General features: G+C 30.0%; 2 protein-coding genes across 2 annotated transcripts; one reads left to right on the forward strand and one right to left on the reverse strand.

Moving 5' to 3' along the window:
- Positions 1 to 14: 14 nt before the first annotated feature.
- On the forward strand, positions 15 to 6,232 carry LOC122501631 (syndetin). The gene is made up of 8 exons (XM_043611245.1): positions 15 to 401; positions 682 to 1,200; positions 1,512 to 2,194; positions 2,282 to 2,660; positions 2,748 to 3,506; positions 3,613 to 3,734; positions 3,829 to 4,018; positions 5,655 to 6,232. Exons 1-8 carry the CDS (start codon positions 246 to 248, stop codon positions 5,763 to 5,765), a joined length of 2,919 nt encoding a protein of 972 aa, XP_043467180.1. The 5' UTR covers positions 15 to 245; the 3' UTR covers positions 5,766 to 6,232.
- Positions 6,233 to 6,581: 349 nt separating this feature from the next.
- LOC122501630 (zinc finger protein 721-like) lies at positions 6,582 to 17,398 on the reverse strand. Its single transcript, XM_043611244.1, has 11 exons — positions 17,006 to 17,398; positions 16,663 to 16,830; positions 16,387 to 16,584; positions 13,945 to 14,376; positions 13,180 to 13,671; positions 10,206 to 10,493; positions 9,307 to 9,735; positions 9,100 to 9,236; positions 8,913 to 9,034; positions 7,957 to 8,822; positions 6,582 to 7,848 (listed from the first exon to the last, which is right to left on the reverse strand). Exons 1-11 carry the CDS (start codon positions 17,384 to 17,386, stop codon positions 6,751 to 6,753), a joined length of 4,611 nt encoding a protein of 1,536 aa, XP_043467179.1. The 5' UTR covers positions 17,387 to 17,398; the 3' UTR covers positions 6,582 to 6,750.
- Positions 17,399 to 17,446: the final 48 nt, after the last annotated feature.

Here is a 17,446-nt window from a genome sequence, read left to right on the forward strand (position 1 = left end):
AAAGCACAGTGAGTTTAGTGATCAGGATGATCACATTATTCACATTCACAAATCACAACATGCCAACCAGTGCTAACTTCATGAAAATGACAAGTGTTAACTAATTGGCTTTCAGATTTTTTCCACTTATATGTGTTTCTAAAATCAAAACAATTAAAAATTTCCCTTTTTCAATTGTGGAAATCATATTGGAGCACGATCTTTGAGTAAAAAAGTTATTCAACATGACAGCTCCGTGACAGGTGATGATATTCTCACAAATTCAGTTTAACCTCATTAACAGTGATAGAAAGTGTTCAATTGAGAAGCAGATGGATAAAAAAAAGCTCACCTTATCAGTTAAAAATTCTATTATGATGGAGGACCTAAAATTTAAAGTTTTAGGACTCCTCAATAAACAGGTTAGTTTCTTTACTTATTCTATTTTCTATACTTTATTTTCAGCTTATAATTTGTGTTGCAAAGCACGTGAATTCACTTTTCATTTATGCTTATACTGTAATGATACGTCGTAGTAATTAGAATGCGAAACTTCTTTTGCAATTTAATGCAATTGAAGAGTGATTACTGTGACGCAATTTAGTACGAATTTAGAATGCTTTGATTGTGCGTAAACTATACAACTAAATCTATATATTGTATAATATATAATTATAATATAATTATCAATCTTTTTTTTAGAATCAACCGAAAATACCATCAATGGGACTCCATCCAGATCTGTTAAATCCTACAAATGAATCTCAAAATTCAGATGACCGCTACTCTGAAGCAGGTCAATCTACCGAAAATGAAGCAGTTCCAGATCAGGAAATTTTAGAATCAATTGAACAAATTTACTATGAAGTCGACAGTGATTTCGATCCTTGTAGATATGAATTTGAAAAACTACCAAAAGTATTAAACTCGAAAGATATTGAACGCTATTATAAGAACTTGAAGCAACAGCAACAAGTTGTTTCGAAAAAAGTTCTCCAATTGATTCTTCAAAAACAGAATAATTGTAAGGAGGAATTTGAAAGAATTTTATTAGTGCAGGAGCAACTTCAAGACACGCTTGTGATCTGTAGGGTTGGAAGAGCGGATCTGAACTTGGCCAGAAAGCAATTTACGACTGCTAGTTTAGGAATTCTTGCCCACTATCGAAAACGGCAAATTATTGAAGATTTACTTGGTAGTTTAAATACTATTAAGACACTTGTGAGTTTTTCTATTTTATATCGTTTAATTATACGTTAGTGACGTTTACGACGTTTATAATCAGCAATTATTTATTAAAGAAAAAAAATATTTTTCATACAAAAAATAACAGTTTTCTGATAACTAATTTTATTTAAATTTTTTTTGTTTAAAATAGTTAATAGAAAAATTTGCCACTTTTCCACTCGATTTTATCGAAACAATTTTCAATGAAAAATATATTTTTCTTCTAAATCGTAAATTATGAACGTTCACTTTAAAAGTGTTTAATTGCGTCAATAATTTTTTATTATTATTTATTCTTTTACCAGCAACGAACAGAGGATCGTCTTCAAGAACTATTGAATGAAGAAAACTATCCAGGAGCAATCTCTCTACTCTTGGAATGCCAGAGTGCAGCTCAAACTTTCAAACACTTTCATTGTGTCGCTGCTCTAAATAGAAAACTCCAGGACACCTTGGAACAAGTCGAAGAGACGTTAGACGTTACTCTTGCAAAGTTGTGTACACAATTTGACGTCACAATATATTCGTCTGTTCAGGAAGCTTACAGTTTGTTGGGAAAAACCCAAACGGCTATGGATCAACTTCATATGCATTTTACAGCAGCGATTCATAATACTGCTTTCACTGCCGTTTATTCCTTTGCCGGTGGCGACTTAAAGAAACAGTATAAACAATTATGTCGATCTATAACTCAAGAGAATTTTATTCCTTGCTTAACGGAACTCTGTAAATCAATGTGGGCAATTCTCAGCTCTTATTTTCTCATAGTTAGATGGCATGATGCCCATGAAAGTCATGCAACGCAAGAAGTAACAAAAAAGAAAGACATAGAATCTAATTTTAATAGGCAATATATAAAACAAAAATTAGAGAACGGAGTTGTCAGAATTTGGCATGACGTCGAAACGAAAATAGCGAGTTTTATGGAAACGGATTTGTCGAACTTCAAGTTTGAACAGTTTGTTCAGGTCTTAGGAATTATTAATAGGTAAATATTAAACAGATAATTTTATATTTCGTTTATTTAAAGTTCAAATTTAAAAAAATGAATTTCTCTTATACTTTTTTATTACAGAATGATGAAGATTGGAGAAGAATTATGTGCAAGCAGATCGGAGAATTTGCAAGAGTGTATTAGAAAGCAGTGTTTGTCCTATTTTTCAAACTATCATGCCTTAAGACTAGACGAGTTAAGGATATTTTTAGAGAACGATGGCTGGGAACTTTGTCCTGTAAAACCTACATTCGCGGCGATGCAACTTCAGGAATTTAAAAGCTTAAAACCTATTTTCAACAGTCTTAGAAATTGGAATGCCTCTGAGAGTTCGAGTTTGTCGGAAAATGAAAATTGCCTCTCTAACGGATGGTTACAAAGGTGTTTAGATGGCGGAACATCGCCCTTCGACGTTGGTTTAGACGAGACAATGGACGAAGATATTTTAGCCAACACCGGTGTAAGTTTTCAATTTTCAAAACTAATTTAATTTTATTTATTTACTTTTCAATTTCTTCAAAAGTGAATTACGAATCATCTTTTACAGGACGAATTATCTGGATACTTTTCCGATGATTCAGAAGAAGATATCCCTGAAGAAATTCATCGCGACTACGTGGAAGAGTCCCAACATGGAAAAATAGTGAAGAAGAAGCACAAAGCAAAACATACTGGTCCGATCGTCACTAATACAACCTTGAGTGTTCTTAGAGTCTGTGGAAGATATTTGCAAATGATAAGACTCTTAAAATCAATTGCCGAAACCGTAATTCAAAGCATGATTCAATTTTTCGATCTTTATTTTTATACCGTTCATTTGTTTTTTACCTCAGATCTTATAATTACAAGTGATTCTCTGTACAGTCAAAAGTTGAAATTAGCTTTAATTCGAATGAAGGAGAATCTTATATTGAACGAAGTTGATTTGGAAAATTCGGCGAGTCGATTTCACAAGGTTCAACAACCACAATTATCTCCTATTGTGAATCTCACACAACCTGAAAGACTTCATGGACTGACTGAACGAGCTGTAGCTGTAGAATCTCTAATATTTTTAGGTAATCAGTACGAGAGTTTTAGACATTATTTTGAACATTTGATATCAAACAGTCAGGAGAAAAGTTATTTACATCAATTTTATGAGCAAACGATAACATCAGTCACGGATTTACGAAAACCTGTCTATATGGCTGTTGTTTCACAAGCTCTTGATATTACTGGAGTTTTGAATCTCATGACAAAAGTGAATTGGGAGGTCAGGGACGTCATGTCTCAACATAGTAGTTATGTTGATAAAATTTTGAAGGTTTGTATTTTATTGTATAAAAAAATAAGTTTTGTATAATTTGACATTTTTTCTAAATTCACAGCAAGTTTTTATTATAAATAAATGATCTAATTTTATTCTATAGGAAATGGAAGTATTGCGTATGAGACTTAATGATATTGGAAATCGAGTGCCTTTACCCACAGAAGTGTACGTTGCAATTTGGGAAAATGTGGCCCATTTGGTCACTCGAACCTTAGTAGAAGGGTAAGTTTACGTGTACAATTTTATTAGAATCAAACTTTCTTTCACCTTTTTATGTATTTTTATTTTCTTTTTACGTACTTTTTATTTCTAATAGGTTTTCAAATGCTAAAAAATGTTCTAACGGAGGAAGAGGATTGATGCAACTAGACTTTACTCAATTGACATCAAAATTTGAGAGCTTCACTTCTTTGAGACCAATGCCGCACAAAGAATACGTCGAGTTGTATATTAAAGCTTTTTATTTAACTGAAGACAAGTTGGAAGAATGGGTAAAGGAACATAAAGTAAGAATTTTTTCATTTTTACTAAAGTATTTTTTTATACAAAACAGTTATACTGATATTTACTTCTCAGCGTTATCACAAAAATTCTATTTTGTTTTTCCTTGATTTCCAGACAGAATTTTCACTTTTTCCATAGCAATTAAAATTTTCTAAAATTTTAAAGTTCAAACCTTTTTAAATTATGCTACTATTTGGGTACTTTTTTCGATTTAAAAAAATTTTTTGATAAAATTCTAAGCAAGAATTCAATTATTTTCATAAATAATAAAACTCATCAAAGAATTTCAATTATTTGTAATACTATTTTAAGTTAATTAATCGAAAAATTCAATCATTTAATATAAAATTCTCATAAATTGATTATATTTCGAAAAAATTAATTATTTAGAACAAAGTTTATAAAATTCTTATAAAGAATTCAATTATTTTCATAAGTAATAAAACTCTTCTCAAGAATAAGGAATTAAATTATTTTTGAAAATTTTAATAAAATTCTTAGCAACCATTCAATCATTTTCATGAATAAAAAATTCATTGCAGGATTTCAATTTTTTTAATACAATTTTACAGGAATTGCTCAAAAAATGTAATGAATCTTAAAAATTTAATTTCAATTCTTCGAAAAAACCAATTATTTAAAAAAAATATTATTTTAAAATTGTTTGGAAGAATTCAATTATTTGCAAAAATATTAGAATTTTTCACAGGAATTCAATTAGTTTTAAATATTTTAATAAAATTCTTCCCAAGAATTGAATTATTTACATAAATAATTTTTCGAGGGAATTCAATTATGTCAATAAATAAGAAAATTATTCCCGAAAATCCAATTATTTTCAGGCATTTTAATAAAATTCTTTGCAAAATTCAATCATTCTCATAAATAATAAAATGCTTTTTAGAAATTCAATTATTTTTAAAAAAATTTAATAAAATATCACACAGACATTCAATTATTGTCAAAATTTTTAATAACCTTTTTTGTAGAATTTAATTATTTTTAAAAACTTTTCGCAATTCAATGATTTTCAATATCTACTATTTTCATAAAATCTCCAAACAGAATTCAATTATTTAAAAAATTTGTTGTAAAAATGTTCGTAAGAATTTAACTCTTTTCATGAGTAATAAAAAATTCTCAGGAATTCAATTATTTAAATTAGAATTTGCATAAAATTAATCGAAAGAAATCAATAAATTATTAAAAAATGTTAATGAAATTCTTTCATGAATGATAAAATTCGTTGCAGAAATTTAATTTATTATCAGGATAAAAATATATTTAGTAAATATTTTCGATGAAAATTAGGAAAAAGTCAGGAAAATAAAATATAGGAGTTTTTTTGTCAAGTTTAATTTTTCGATAGCTATTTTGTTACTACTTTTTTTAGTTTGAAAGCTACTTTTTGCAACTTTTTGAAAATTAATTATAGAGTGCGAAGTCTGAATTTTCTAAATAATTTTTTCTCAATAATTTTTGAGAAAGTTCTTTTAGAATTTAATTATTCAAAGAAAAAACAAAGTTGTCTTAAGATAATTCTAAAATTCATTTATTTAATCAGTGACAATCCTAAGAAAATTATTTTCTTTCTGCAAATTTGAGTTTGTTTCTAAAATTGCATAAATTTATCACTAGGAATACTCAACAAAGCAGTTGAAGGGACTCGTTTCCTGTACTTGTCAAAACAATAAAAAGACGCGGCTAAGGTTGATAGCAGTGGTGGAGGATCAGAGACCAAATAGATAGCATCAAATTATTCGCTACAACATTCCCGAAGAAAACATAGAAGTGGAAGGAATAGATTGTACAGTGCAATCAGTTTAATGAATCTCCAGTGAAAAATGAATTGCCTTCCAAAACGTTCATGGCAAATAAATTGTATATATACATATATAAAAAATAAGACAAAAGGCCATAAACATATCGATGCGTGAAACGCTTTCGTGAGTCTTTTAGTAATTATTCTTATTTTTTTATAGTATTTTAAAACAAAATAAGAGTAAACCGTTATTATTGTATTTTTAGTTTTTATTTATGACTTACGTTTTGATTTATTTTTGTGTTAATTTGTACAAAATTTGAATCTCTAAATGCTGTCTCTACCGTGCAAAGTTGAAGATTTTTATATTATATATATATATATATAGATCTAAGAATTGTTGTCGCAGAATACATTAATCTGTTTTTACATCAATATAGTACATTGTAATCAATCTATTTGAATATTTCCCGTCTTACAATCCAATTTTCTTGATGACGTAAGACGGATAATATTGTTACATTGTTTTTCCTCGTATTTTTCCCATTTAAGAATTAGAGGAATTTTATTTCTTCTTACATCGAACGAAGCGTATTTATAAAAATGAATTATCAAATTAAACGTATCTTCTTGTCACTAATTAAATGTTTATCAATTCTGAAAATTACTTATTAAAGAAATGTTTAAGAATCAATTATTTTCAAATTCTTACAATTACAAACAGTTTTAATAAAGTAACTCTATTATTAACAAGGACGAGAAAAAATTCTAATTAAAAACATAAAATTTCATTTTTTCTTTAATTTACACACAAATAGAAAGTTGTGATAATTTGTTGTTCGAGAACAACATCACGAATCAAGAAAAAGGGAATACATTTTTCAATATTTATAATACTGATTTGAAAAAGTAAATTTTAAAGTATTTATCTAGCCACTGTCATAATATTTATGTACAAAACTAACTTTACTTTTACACGTTGTTACGCTGAGGTCTCACCTCTCCCGTTCGTGGATCAACAATCATTTTCTCTTGGGTTCCACTTGGATTGGGAGAATTTAAGACGGCGGATGATTCAAGTGATGGGAGATACTTTCCGTCGGAACATTCTTGAAATATTATCTCTTTTTCCATATTGCTCTTTTTGACATCATTGGATTTCTGCATAGAAAGGGAGACAAGTTCGACAACAAGGTAAGACTCCGGTTTGAACATTCTCGTGAAGTGTAACTTGATGTGCTCTGCAATGTTTTCTTCCTTCTTTGGGACATAATCACAGTGAGGGCAAGATGGCATCATTCTGTCAATGCCATGACGCCTTTTGTGTGCATCCATGGCATCCTTGTCATTCGAAGAGAAGGGACAGGAGAGACAGCGAAATTTTGGTTCAGATTCCATTGATGCTTGTATTTCTCTCCTTTGCATCAACATCACAGATTGTTTGTCTTGATTTGAGGTTTGGAGAGGAATATTTTGAGATTGCACTGGACTAGAAACGCGGGGTTTCTTTAAGGATTTTCCACATCGCCCACTAAATAAGCCCTCGTCTGTATCATTTTCTATAGATATGGTTTCAATGTCTTCTTGGCGCTTCTCTGCCTGCGCGAGAGCGTTCGCTTCGTGTTTCTTGAGGTGCTGAACATAATTGGCGTAATATTTAACGGAATAATCACAGAAGCCGCAGCAGTAGCGTTGCTTAGCACCGTGCAGACCCAGATGCACGCGGTACTGTTCTCGCTTTTCAAAAGCAGAAGGACATTTATGGCATTTGTAACGCTTTTCCTTTAGTCTACCGTTACGTAAGTATCCCGGATAAACAAAGTTTGGATTTCCACGCATGAAAGTTCCAAATTGAGGATCTGGAGGAGGAATTCGGGCAGAAATATTTGCATTTGTTGCCTCTGTGTGACGACGATGAACTACTTGATGTTTGACAAGATTTTGGGCTGTTTTTGAAGAATAATCACACTCGGAGCATTTGAACCGATTGTTAGAGCCGTGAAGAGTCATGTGATATTCCAAGGCGTCAAGTTTGAAGTAACGAGCTGGACACTTGGCACAAGTGAAGACCTGAAAGTTGAAAATATTTTTCATCAACAACTGTTTCTTTGTTTAGAGGAAAATTATTAAACTTTTTTTTCTTTACATCTCTTAATAAAATTAAACACTGTATATTACCTGATTTGCTGGTCGAGGACTGTTGTTTAAAACGCTATTTCCAAAATTCTGTTCAGACGTTGTTGGAACCTCGACAACGATCCAAGCAACTCGTTGAGAATTGCCGTCACTTGATTCCTGTCCCCCAGCTTCTATGCAAGCAGTCGTCGGCGGTGGATGCCTTTGCGAATGTCCGTAAATTGACAGTAAATACCGAGTTCGTTCCTGATACTCCGGAGCATGAGCTTTCTGATGAGAAAGTAAGTGAGCGGGTTGCCTCGCTGCATAAGAACACCATTGACAGTTGTAGGCCAGTTCCGTAGAATGATATCTGAAGTGAATCCTGAGTTCCTTTTCGCAAAGAAATCGAGCGGGACACTTGCTGCAACAATGCACAAGTCGAGAGTCTTCTAGATCTGGTTCGGCACCCATAGCGGGCGGCTTCGACAGGCCAAGAAGCGTTGCCAGGTCATTGAGTTGCTGCGAATCAGGACGGGAGTCATCAACGAGACAGTGGACTGTTCCCAGAGAACCTTTATGCATGTCCGAATGACTTTCCATGATGTCGGTGCGTGTACAGGAGAAACTGCACTGTGGACACTCCATAAATGGTCCAGGAAGTGCAGAGTTTGCGTGCATCGTTTCATGATCGAGAACTTCTGCTCTACGTTGAGAAACGTACGGACAATGGCGGCATTTCAACATTTTGGCAATTACACCATCTGGACGAGAGACCCAAACCAACGGCGCATCTGGGAGTTCACGAGTGTCAAGAAGGAGAGAAGGCACTTCAGGATTTTTGTAAAGGCTCGCACCTGACGCTGTCGATGTTGTTGGCGACAATAAGCTCCGTTCTTGAAATGAATCGTCCTTAGAGCTTCTACTTGCTAAGGTGAAAAATTACATTTATTCAAATAAATAAGAAAAAAGGATTTAAATACGAAAGGATTAATTCAAGCAAATTTATCTTTGCATACCATTATCTATAGTTGGATGTATTTGTTTTCGTGCAGTGACTGGATACGATTCGGGTTCCACATTATTTTGATGCACAGTTGCTAGATCTTCTCCATGAAGTCTTGAATGTTCCAAAAGTTCTCTAAAATATGAATTCGAATAATTAATAACTTTACTAAACTTTAATCGAGAAATATGTATACTTACGTCTTTGTTGTGACGTAATAAGGGCAAAAGTAGCATTTGAATATAGCTTCCTGATTTGGACGATGGTGCATTCGATGTAAAGCCAAACTTGCCGAATCCGGTGCCGAAAATGGACAATCTCCGCAGCCAAAAGGATTCTAAAACAAATTACAAGAATAATTGCAAATTCAGAAATTAATTAGAAAATTTAAGAGTAGGAGAAAATACCTTATCTTCCGTTGTCGCATCGGAAGGATGTCCATGATGGAGTTTTACATGTTGCAAAACGGCGGATCTGTCAGAATCTTTAAAATTGCATCGTTTACACTTCCACGCGGTTCTTCTTGGCTCATCCATTCCTGAAGATAAAGATACAGGGGTAATGGAACGTGATAAACTAGTTGGTGAGGTTGAATTTTTTCTGAGCAAAGAAAAACCCTGGTTTCGATTAGCAGCTTTTAAAGGAGGAGGAGGTCTCAAGGGGACATTTGAAGGTCCCTCGGTACTCGCATCATTGTTCAAAGCAGCGACAGGTGCTGGTGTTAATTCGGGTGGTTGCAGGTAATTCTTGGAATTTGTCATCAAATTCGACAAACGGTCTTCTTCTTCAACGTTCAGTTCTTCTATTCCTTGATCGCCCAAGTTGTTCCCTCCCACCTATATAATAATCAATAAATAATTCATTAATTGACATGATTGGAATTTTACAAATTCAACTGGTAATCGTGCGAGAAAAGAGCGAATCACAAAGTACGTGATGAAAATAGAGAAACAGAAACTCAAATTGCGAGATAATATAGAGATTAAACTCAAAATTCAAGATTGAAAAAGAAAATGACAAGCACGTAAGAGAATTCAAAAAAAAATAACCCTCACTACCCTGCCTCTGCCTATTGATCAAACAGACATGCGCGAAATGAATGAACAGTACAAACAAGTATAAAACACGTTTTGGAATATAAATTTTTAACGATTTTAACAAATTTAGTCGAATTTTAAGAAAATAAACGAAAAGAAAATTACAAATTGTGTATATATACAAAAAAAGAGACGAGAAATAATGAAATGAAATTTTGACTATTACTGAATGAATGAAATTGAATGTTTCATTTTTTAATAATTCTGACCTGAGTAAGATACTTGTTGTACTTGGAGTAATTACGTCGACCTGTTTCGTCAGTCATGAGAACCCGAGCACTCACGTGTGCTGGATCTCTTGCTGCTTTTAGTTTGATATGCTTTGTGATATCCCATCGCCAGTTTGATCTGTAGGCGCACAGCGAGCATTCAAACGGTTTTCGGTTTAAATGACCAACAATGTGCACATGAAACCTGCTTGCTGTGGAAGCCCAGAATGGGCAATGAGGACATTTGAATACTCTGCGCCGGCTTGAATTTGCAGAAACATTCTCGACCTGCCAAAAGCACCTTCAGTGTCTTAAACTAGAAGAAGGATATGTCAATTCTACTCAACCAACACCAAACTCATTTATTCTTCGAAAAATTAGTTGTACCAAAGCAGATAAAACTTTAAAAAGACAGTTTTTACAGTTTTTATTTGGCGTCAGATGAATAGAATTGAAATTTCCTAATAAACATTTTTAATATTTCTAAATTAATCATCATTTCAATTTTAATTATTAATAAAAAGATATAAATAAAGAACTAAATTAAATAATAATTGTAGTTTACTAATATGCCATTAAAAAAATATTTATCAGGGTGGTCACAAGTTTCAGTTTATCAATTTCCCTGACAAAATTCTTTTTACAGGAAAATATGAATGTTTACGGAAAATGAGTAAAATTTATTAATTTTAATAATTTCGAAAAATTACAATTATAACCCTTCCTGAATTCGATTATTTTCTACGATTTTCAACTAAACTTCATCTCTGAATCAATTAATTTAAATAATTTTCTAAAAATGTTCTTCTAGAAGTCAATTATTTAAATACAAAAACTCAATTTTTTATAATAATTGTAACTCTCCATAGTTTTTTCTTAAGTTATTAAGGTATAATATTTTCAAAGATAATTGTTTTTCAATATTGAAAACGTTCCTAAACAATTAAAATTTGGTAAAATCTTTGAAAAATAATTGAATTTTTGAAAAATATAAATAGAAATGATCAAATTTTTGAAGAATTTTAATCATAAACAGGACCGCGATTTCTCAAGAATTTTAATAAGTCCAAAAAGTAAATTTTTATTTACATTGTTCGAAGATAATTGAATCTTAAAAAATTATTATAAAACAATTCTAATAATTAGTTTTTAAAAATATTTTAATGTAATTTTTCAAAAATAATTGAATTTCTTAAAAGAATTTTTGTATATAATTTAAAAACACTAATTAATTTTTTGATGAATTTTAATTAAAAATTTTGAGCATGATTGTTTTCTCCAAAATGTTAAAAATAATTCTAAAATGTTATTAATTTTTGTATGTATTTGAATTTTTGGAAATGTGTAATTAAAAATACTGAAAATATTGAATTTTAAAAATATTCGAAACTAATTTTCATTAATTTTCATTTTTAAATTTACCTTTAAAGATTTTTCATCGAAATTTTTATTATTTCAATTATTTTCAAAATTTGCAATTAAAATTCTTCAAAAATTGATTGTTAAATATTGTATAAATAAATACTTGAAAAAATTAATTATCTTCAATTAAATTGTACAAAATTTCAATTATTCGAAAAGATTTTTACTATGGATATATTTGAAAAATTTAATTATCTTAAAAAAATGATTCAAAAACAATTTTTAAAAGATTTGGTTATAGTTATTTTTCGCATTATGAAAATCAAAATAAATTGCACTTTTTTTTTACTAAAAATTGTGGTATTTTGTTGCAATGTTTGGAAGAAAAGTCGCAATTTTTGAAACTACTGACATGTGGCGACCTGTTTATCTACAAATTTCTAATTTTGTCAAAATTATCAAAAATTAAATAAAAATACTATACTATAGTATAAAATTACTACAAATTGAACAAAATTCACAACAAAGATAATTAATAACTTTTTAACAATTGTAAAAAATTTGTTTTATAACTGAGACTTAGAACAGGTTTCTCTTCATCAAAAAAATTGAACTTTTGCGACAAAGAACTTTAAAAATGACCAAAAATTAAAAATTCTTATCTACTTGTTCAAAAAGCAATATATAGATTCAAAATAAAAAAAAGCTTCGAAATATCATGTTTAAAACATTATTTTTTAAAAATATTTTTTCAAAACTTTAAAAAATGGAAAAATTTTTTCTTACATTTATATAGGTTATGAATTCATTTCATTATTTAAACAGTCCGATAATTTGTAACAATTAAAAAAACCATTAATTTTTTTAAATATCCAAAAATCTTGTAAAATACCAATAATTATTTACTCACAATAAACGAATATCGATTTAAATATTCGAAATTATTTGCAATTCTTTCCATACCGTGTTTATAACGAGACGCTATAGAAACGCGAAACGCAAAGGAAGAGTGAGAAGCGAACCTGGTGTTAACTTAAGGAACTACCGGAACTACGTATGAAGAACAAGAACTCTTCGTCATTGCGAAAAATCAATGGCATATTTTACTTTTACAATTTCTACCACAAAAAATATAATTTACTAAAAAAAAGAATTCGAAAAAAGATTCAACAATATTTAATTTTACTACTTTAAACACATTGTTTTCAATAAATAAAAATCTTGGAATTATATTTAGAAAAGCAAATTTTTAGATTTAAAAAATGTCAAACTTCTGGAACTAGTTTTTATTTCATACAAAAAACAACAGAAATAACAATCAAACAAGAATTATATAAATAAAATAATAAAGCAAAGCAATATTTCAATGAAAGAATAAAAAAGTATTCATAACGCACCTGAATATAGTATTATATACAAAAATTTGTTAATTTCTCAGGAAAATAAGAAGCTGAACTTTGATCAAAAAATTCGAGATGAAACTAAATTTTGTACTATTAGAAATTATTATTTATAATTTATATTTATTTTTTCATTTCATATCAGAGCTCGGATTTTTTTATCAAAATTAAGAAAGTCCATGCCATGGAATTAAACAGATGAATTTCCATACCGAATTCCCATATGAACTCATTTCTCCGTAATTTGAATCCCAATCCATTTGGGCTGGGAATGAATATTCTCCACGGAAGGAAGCAGATTGTTGATCTGAATTTGCCTCATCATTTTCTAAAGTTTCTGTTGAATTATTTTGACTACTTTCTGTTGGATGACAGAGACGTATATGAGCTTCCAGATCATTGGAACTTTTACATCTCCTTCTACATTTCGGACATCTAGAGACACCCGTCGAAACACTAAGGGCAGTGTGATGAGTTTTTTTATGTTGATTTAATTCCTCGAAATTCGAGGCTTCAAAAGTGCACCAGCACTTAAGATCATTGATAGTTGTGACTGCAATTTCTGGAATGACATTGCTTACAGTTGTCGAGGAAAGTCTCTCCTTTAATTTATCGAAAAAAGAAGCATTTTTTCTTTCGAAAGAATCAATAGGACGAAACGATAGTGAACTGTTATTTCCCAAGTCTCTCTTCACTTCTGCTATCTAAAGGCAAAAAAAAAAATGGTTTGTTAATTTTCTTTTGTGTTCTGGAATAAAATTATAATAAATTACTTGTCGCAGAATGAATATTTCAAATATTATTCATTATAAAGCTGGTGACGTTCTGTATTTTCAAACAAACAATTTTAAAGTGACAATAGTTTTAAACACACACAATTTTTATGCATAAAAATAAAAAATTTTCCCTTCGTTCAGACCACTTGGTCGTGTAAATGAATATTAATCAGAATAAATAATACTGTCAAAAAACATTACCTTGGTAGCTTGAAGTTTTGCCAATTCATTATCCCTGGCAATTTGAGCAAGTTCTGGTCGAACTCGTACTCGAGGTACTTTTAAAAGAGTTGCAGGCGATTCATTAGGCGATAAATTATTTGTCTTCGGAGCGACATTTGCAGGACTGAGGGGAATTAACATTGGTAAAGGTTTCTTTTGCTTGCTTGCCGAAACTCCGGAACCATGGCATTCTGATAAATGTCTCTGCATTTCCGAATCCCAAGCAGTGATAAATTGACAACCCTTTTCGTCACACTTTAACGATATACACTCTGCTCCTGACGCGTCAGCTACCTCTTCATTTCTTGGCACATTTTCCACAGGATTTGGGGCAGGAGATATTATTGCATTTGGTAGAGTAGGATTCTCATTTGACCTGAATGTTGATTCTCGATAATCACTGGCTCCCACCTGGAAAAATAGTTTTTGAATCACAGACATTTTTTATTTCTATTACAGGGCTCGAACCAGTTAAAGTATTTAAAAATACGGACTTTACGGACCAAAAATGAAAAATTACGGACCAAGGACAAAAATATAGCCAATCCTAATCAAATAAGAGAACATTTTACTTAAAACTATAAATTAAATTTTCTCATAACTATAAAACGGATATTTTTGTAGTAATTAACGATGACCGTAGCGATAAAATCATTATTTTTTATATTATAAGAGTATTATTACTGTAAATCCTTAAAAATTATTTTCATCATTTCAATTCAATTAATACTTCTAAGAATTTGTAGCTAAAATTCTTCTAAATCAATTATTTTCAATAATTTCCGAAAAAGTTTTTTTTCAGAATTTTCATAAATACATTTCTTTACAATACAATTTTACGTGAAATTTCGATTATTCGGAAAATCTCCAATTAAATATAGAAAATAAAAATGTCAAAAAAATAATTTCAAGTAAAATTGAAACAAACTTTTTCCAAAAAAATTAATTTTTCGACAGAATTGTTAGTTAAGAGTATGAAAAATTAAAATTTCCAAAGATTTTAATGTGAAACCTTCTCAAAATTCAATTATTTCTAAAAATTCACACTATAATGCTTTTAATATTAAATTTATAGCTAAAATTTCAACTGAAATTTTTTTTATTCAGTTATTTAAATAAAAAAAATAATTTATTGAATAATTGAGGCCTTGGATCCAATAACTCGCCCGACGCTTGAAGGCACGCGCTAATACTAGTCGGGTAGCAGTGAGTGGCCCAGAGGCGCTCACTGCTCACTGACTGGCAGTTGCGCGTTCCTCCGAGCGTCGGGCGAGTTATTGGATCCAAGGCCTCAATTAAATTCTCATAAAGATTTTATCAAGAAATTTTTAAGTAATTGAATTCTTTCGACGAATTTTAATAAAAGTTTTAATAATTACACGTTTCGAGGAATTCGATTAAAATTCAACACTGAGTTTTATTATTTATAAAAATAATTGAATTCCTAAAAAGAATTTTATTTACGAAAATAATTGAATCCCTAAAAAAATTGTATTATTTATCAAAATAATTGAATTATATAGAAGAAATCTATAAAAAAAATTGTGAATAATTTAATTCCTGTGAAATTTTTATTATTTTATGGAAATAATTACATGTTTGCGTCGAATTTTATGAAAATTTTTTTAAATAATGGAATTCTTTTGGAAAATTTGATTAAAATAGCAAATATTAAAAATCATTGAATTGAGGAAAATTTTTGAAAATAATTGAAATTTTGTCCAAAAATAAGAATTTTATTGAAATTTGTGAAAATAATTGAATTTCGAAGAAGAATTTTATTACTTCTAATAATAATTGAAATTTGGAAGAGAATTTCTTTTAATTTTTGAACATAATTGAATTTCTACGAAGAATTTTATTACTTTTGAAAATAATTGAATTATTTAGAAGAAATCTATAAAAAAATTTGTAAATAATTGTATTCCTGTGAAATTTTCATTATTTTATGGAAATAATTAAATGTTTGCGTTGAATTTCATTAAATTTTTTTTAAATAATTGAATTCTTTTGGAAAATTTGATTAAAATAGCAAATATTAAAAAATCATTGAATTGAGGAAAATTTTTGAAAATAATTGAAATTTTGTCCATGTATTTTATTAAAATTTGTGAAAATAATTGAAATTTTGACGAGAATCTTTAAAAATTTGTTGAACATAATTGAACTTCTGCGAAGAATTTGATTACTTTTGAAAACAATTGAATTTCTGCAATCATTTGTAATTTCTCTAAAATTCTCCAAATTATATAGTACAATTTACAAACTTTTTGTCCTTTTTTAATCAAATTACGGATTTTACGGACCTTTTTTCAAAAAAACGGACTTTTACGGACTTAAAGCAAATTTACGGACCTATTTCAATCCCTGTACTATTATCAATAGGAATTTGTTTAATATTTGGATATTAATTTATCAAACCTGATTATATCGTTTGGGACCATTTCTTGGCTTTCTATCAAAAGGATTTGGTTTTCGATTTGCAGTACCAACGGGAGGTTCGTGATGATTCGTCTCGTGAACTGTCAAACTCTGACGAATATCAGCTGTGAAATTACAAACTTGACATTGGAAAGCCCCTCCTCCTCCGTGATTGCGAGTATGTCGATCCAGATTCCACTGTAAAAATTTACAAATAAGTAAAATTATTGTACAAATGCTTTAAAAATTTCAAAAATGATTCAATATAAAGCAGACCTTATAGGGAGTTCGAAAATCGCAAGTATCGCACTTAATCATGGGCATGGAATGATATTTAACGTGTTTCGTGAAACGGGCTCGAACATTCGTTATGTAGTTACACTTAACACATCGGAAAAATTTTCCCCTTAAATGCGACTTGAGTTGAATTTCCTTATTCTCTTCCTGCAAAACAAAAATTTATACTTTTATTATTTACATACTGCAACAATTAGTATTTTTAATTTTTTAACTTTTATTATTTAATTTCAAGAATAAAAATTATTAGTATTTTTTTTTATTCTATTATTTTTATATTTAATATTTATTATTAAATTATTTTGAGAATATGTGAAATTACCTTTGACTTTTTATTACTATCATGCTCAACTTTAAAGTGCTGCATGTAAAGTTTGAGAGTAGTGTATTTTTTCGGAGGAGTACAAATTTTGCATTCATATTGTTTATCATCCCCCGAAGAATCTTCTTCAACGATGTCCTTGATATCTTTTTTATTTGTTTTTCGGGGACTTTCTCCAGAATGTTGATCACTATCGGAATTAATTTCAACATTTCGATCTTTATATCGACGATTTGTCGTTTCCTCTGTTATTTCTTCTTCATCTTTGCCATCTTTTTTTTTAACTTCACTTCTCCTGGGTGACGTTTCGGACTTTGTCTGCTGATGTTGTTGTTGAGGCCTCGGACGTAGCGCACGCAATCGTGGTGATCTTTCCGACATTTTTATCGTTCTCGATTTGTCTCAAAGCTCAAAGAACTTTATCATTTGTGCCTGATAAGA

Source organism: Leptopilina heterotoma, unplaced genomic scaffold (assembly GCF_015476425.1).
Source record: "Leptopilina heterotoma isolate Lh14 unplaced genomic scaffold, ASM1547642v1 Lhet_212, whole genome shotgun sequence".
Lineage (NCBI taxonomy): Eukaryota > Metazoa > Arthropoda > Insecta > Hymenoptera > Figitidae > Leptopilina > Leptopilina heterotoma.

What these genes read in the sequence shown, in the direction of transcription:
- LOC122501630 (XM_043611244.1), bottom strand. Translation starts at nt 17,386, where the DNA reads ATGTCGGAAAGATCACCACGATTGCGTGCGCTACGTCCGAGGCCTCAA. An exon ending in ATTTTCGAACTCCCTATAAG is followed by an intron (nt 16,585 to 16,662) that starts GTCTGCTTTATA and finishes AAATTTTTACAG; the next exon opens with TGGAATCTGGATCGACATAC. An exon ending in ACAACAAGTATCTTACTCAG is followed by an intron (nt 9,736 to 10,205) that starts GTCAGAATTATT and finishes ATTATTATATAG; the next exon opens with GTGGGAGGGAACAACTTGGG.
- LOC122501631 (XM_043611245.1), top strand. Translation starts at nt 246, where the DNA reads ATGATATTCTCACAAATTCAGTTTAACCTCATTAACAGTGATAGAAAG. An exon ending in TAAATACTATTAAGACACTT is followed by an intron (nt 1,201 to 1,511) that starts GTGAGTTTTTCT and finishes TTCTTTTACCAG; the next exon opens with CAACGAACAGAGGATCGTCT. An exon ending in ACTCGAACCTTAGTAGAAGG is followed by an intron (nt 3,735 to 3,828) that starts GTAAGTTTACGT and finishes TATTTCTAATAG; the next exon opens with GTTTTCAAATGCTAAAAAAT.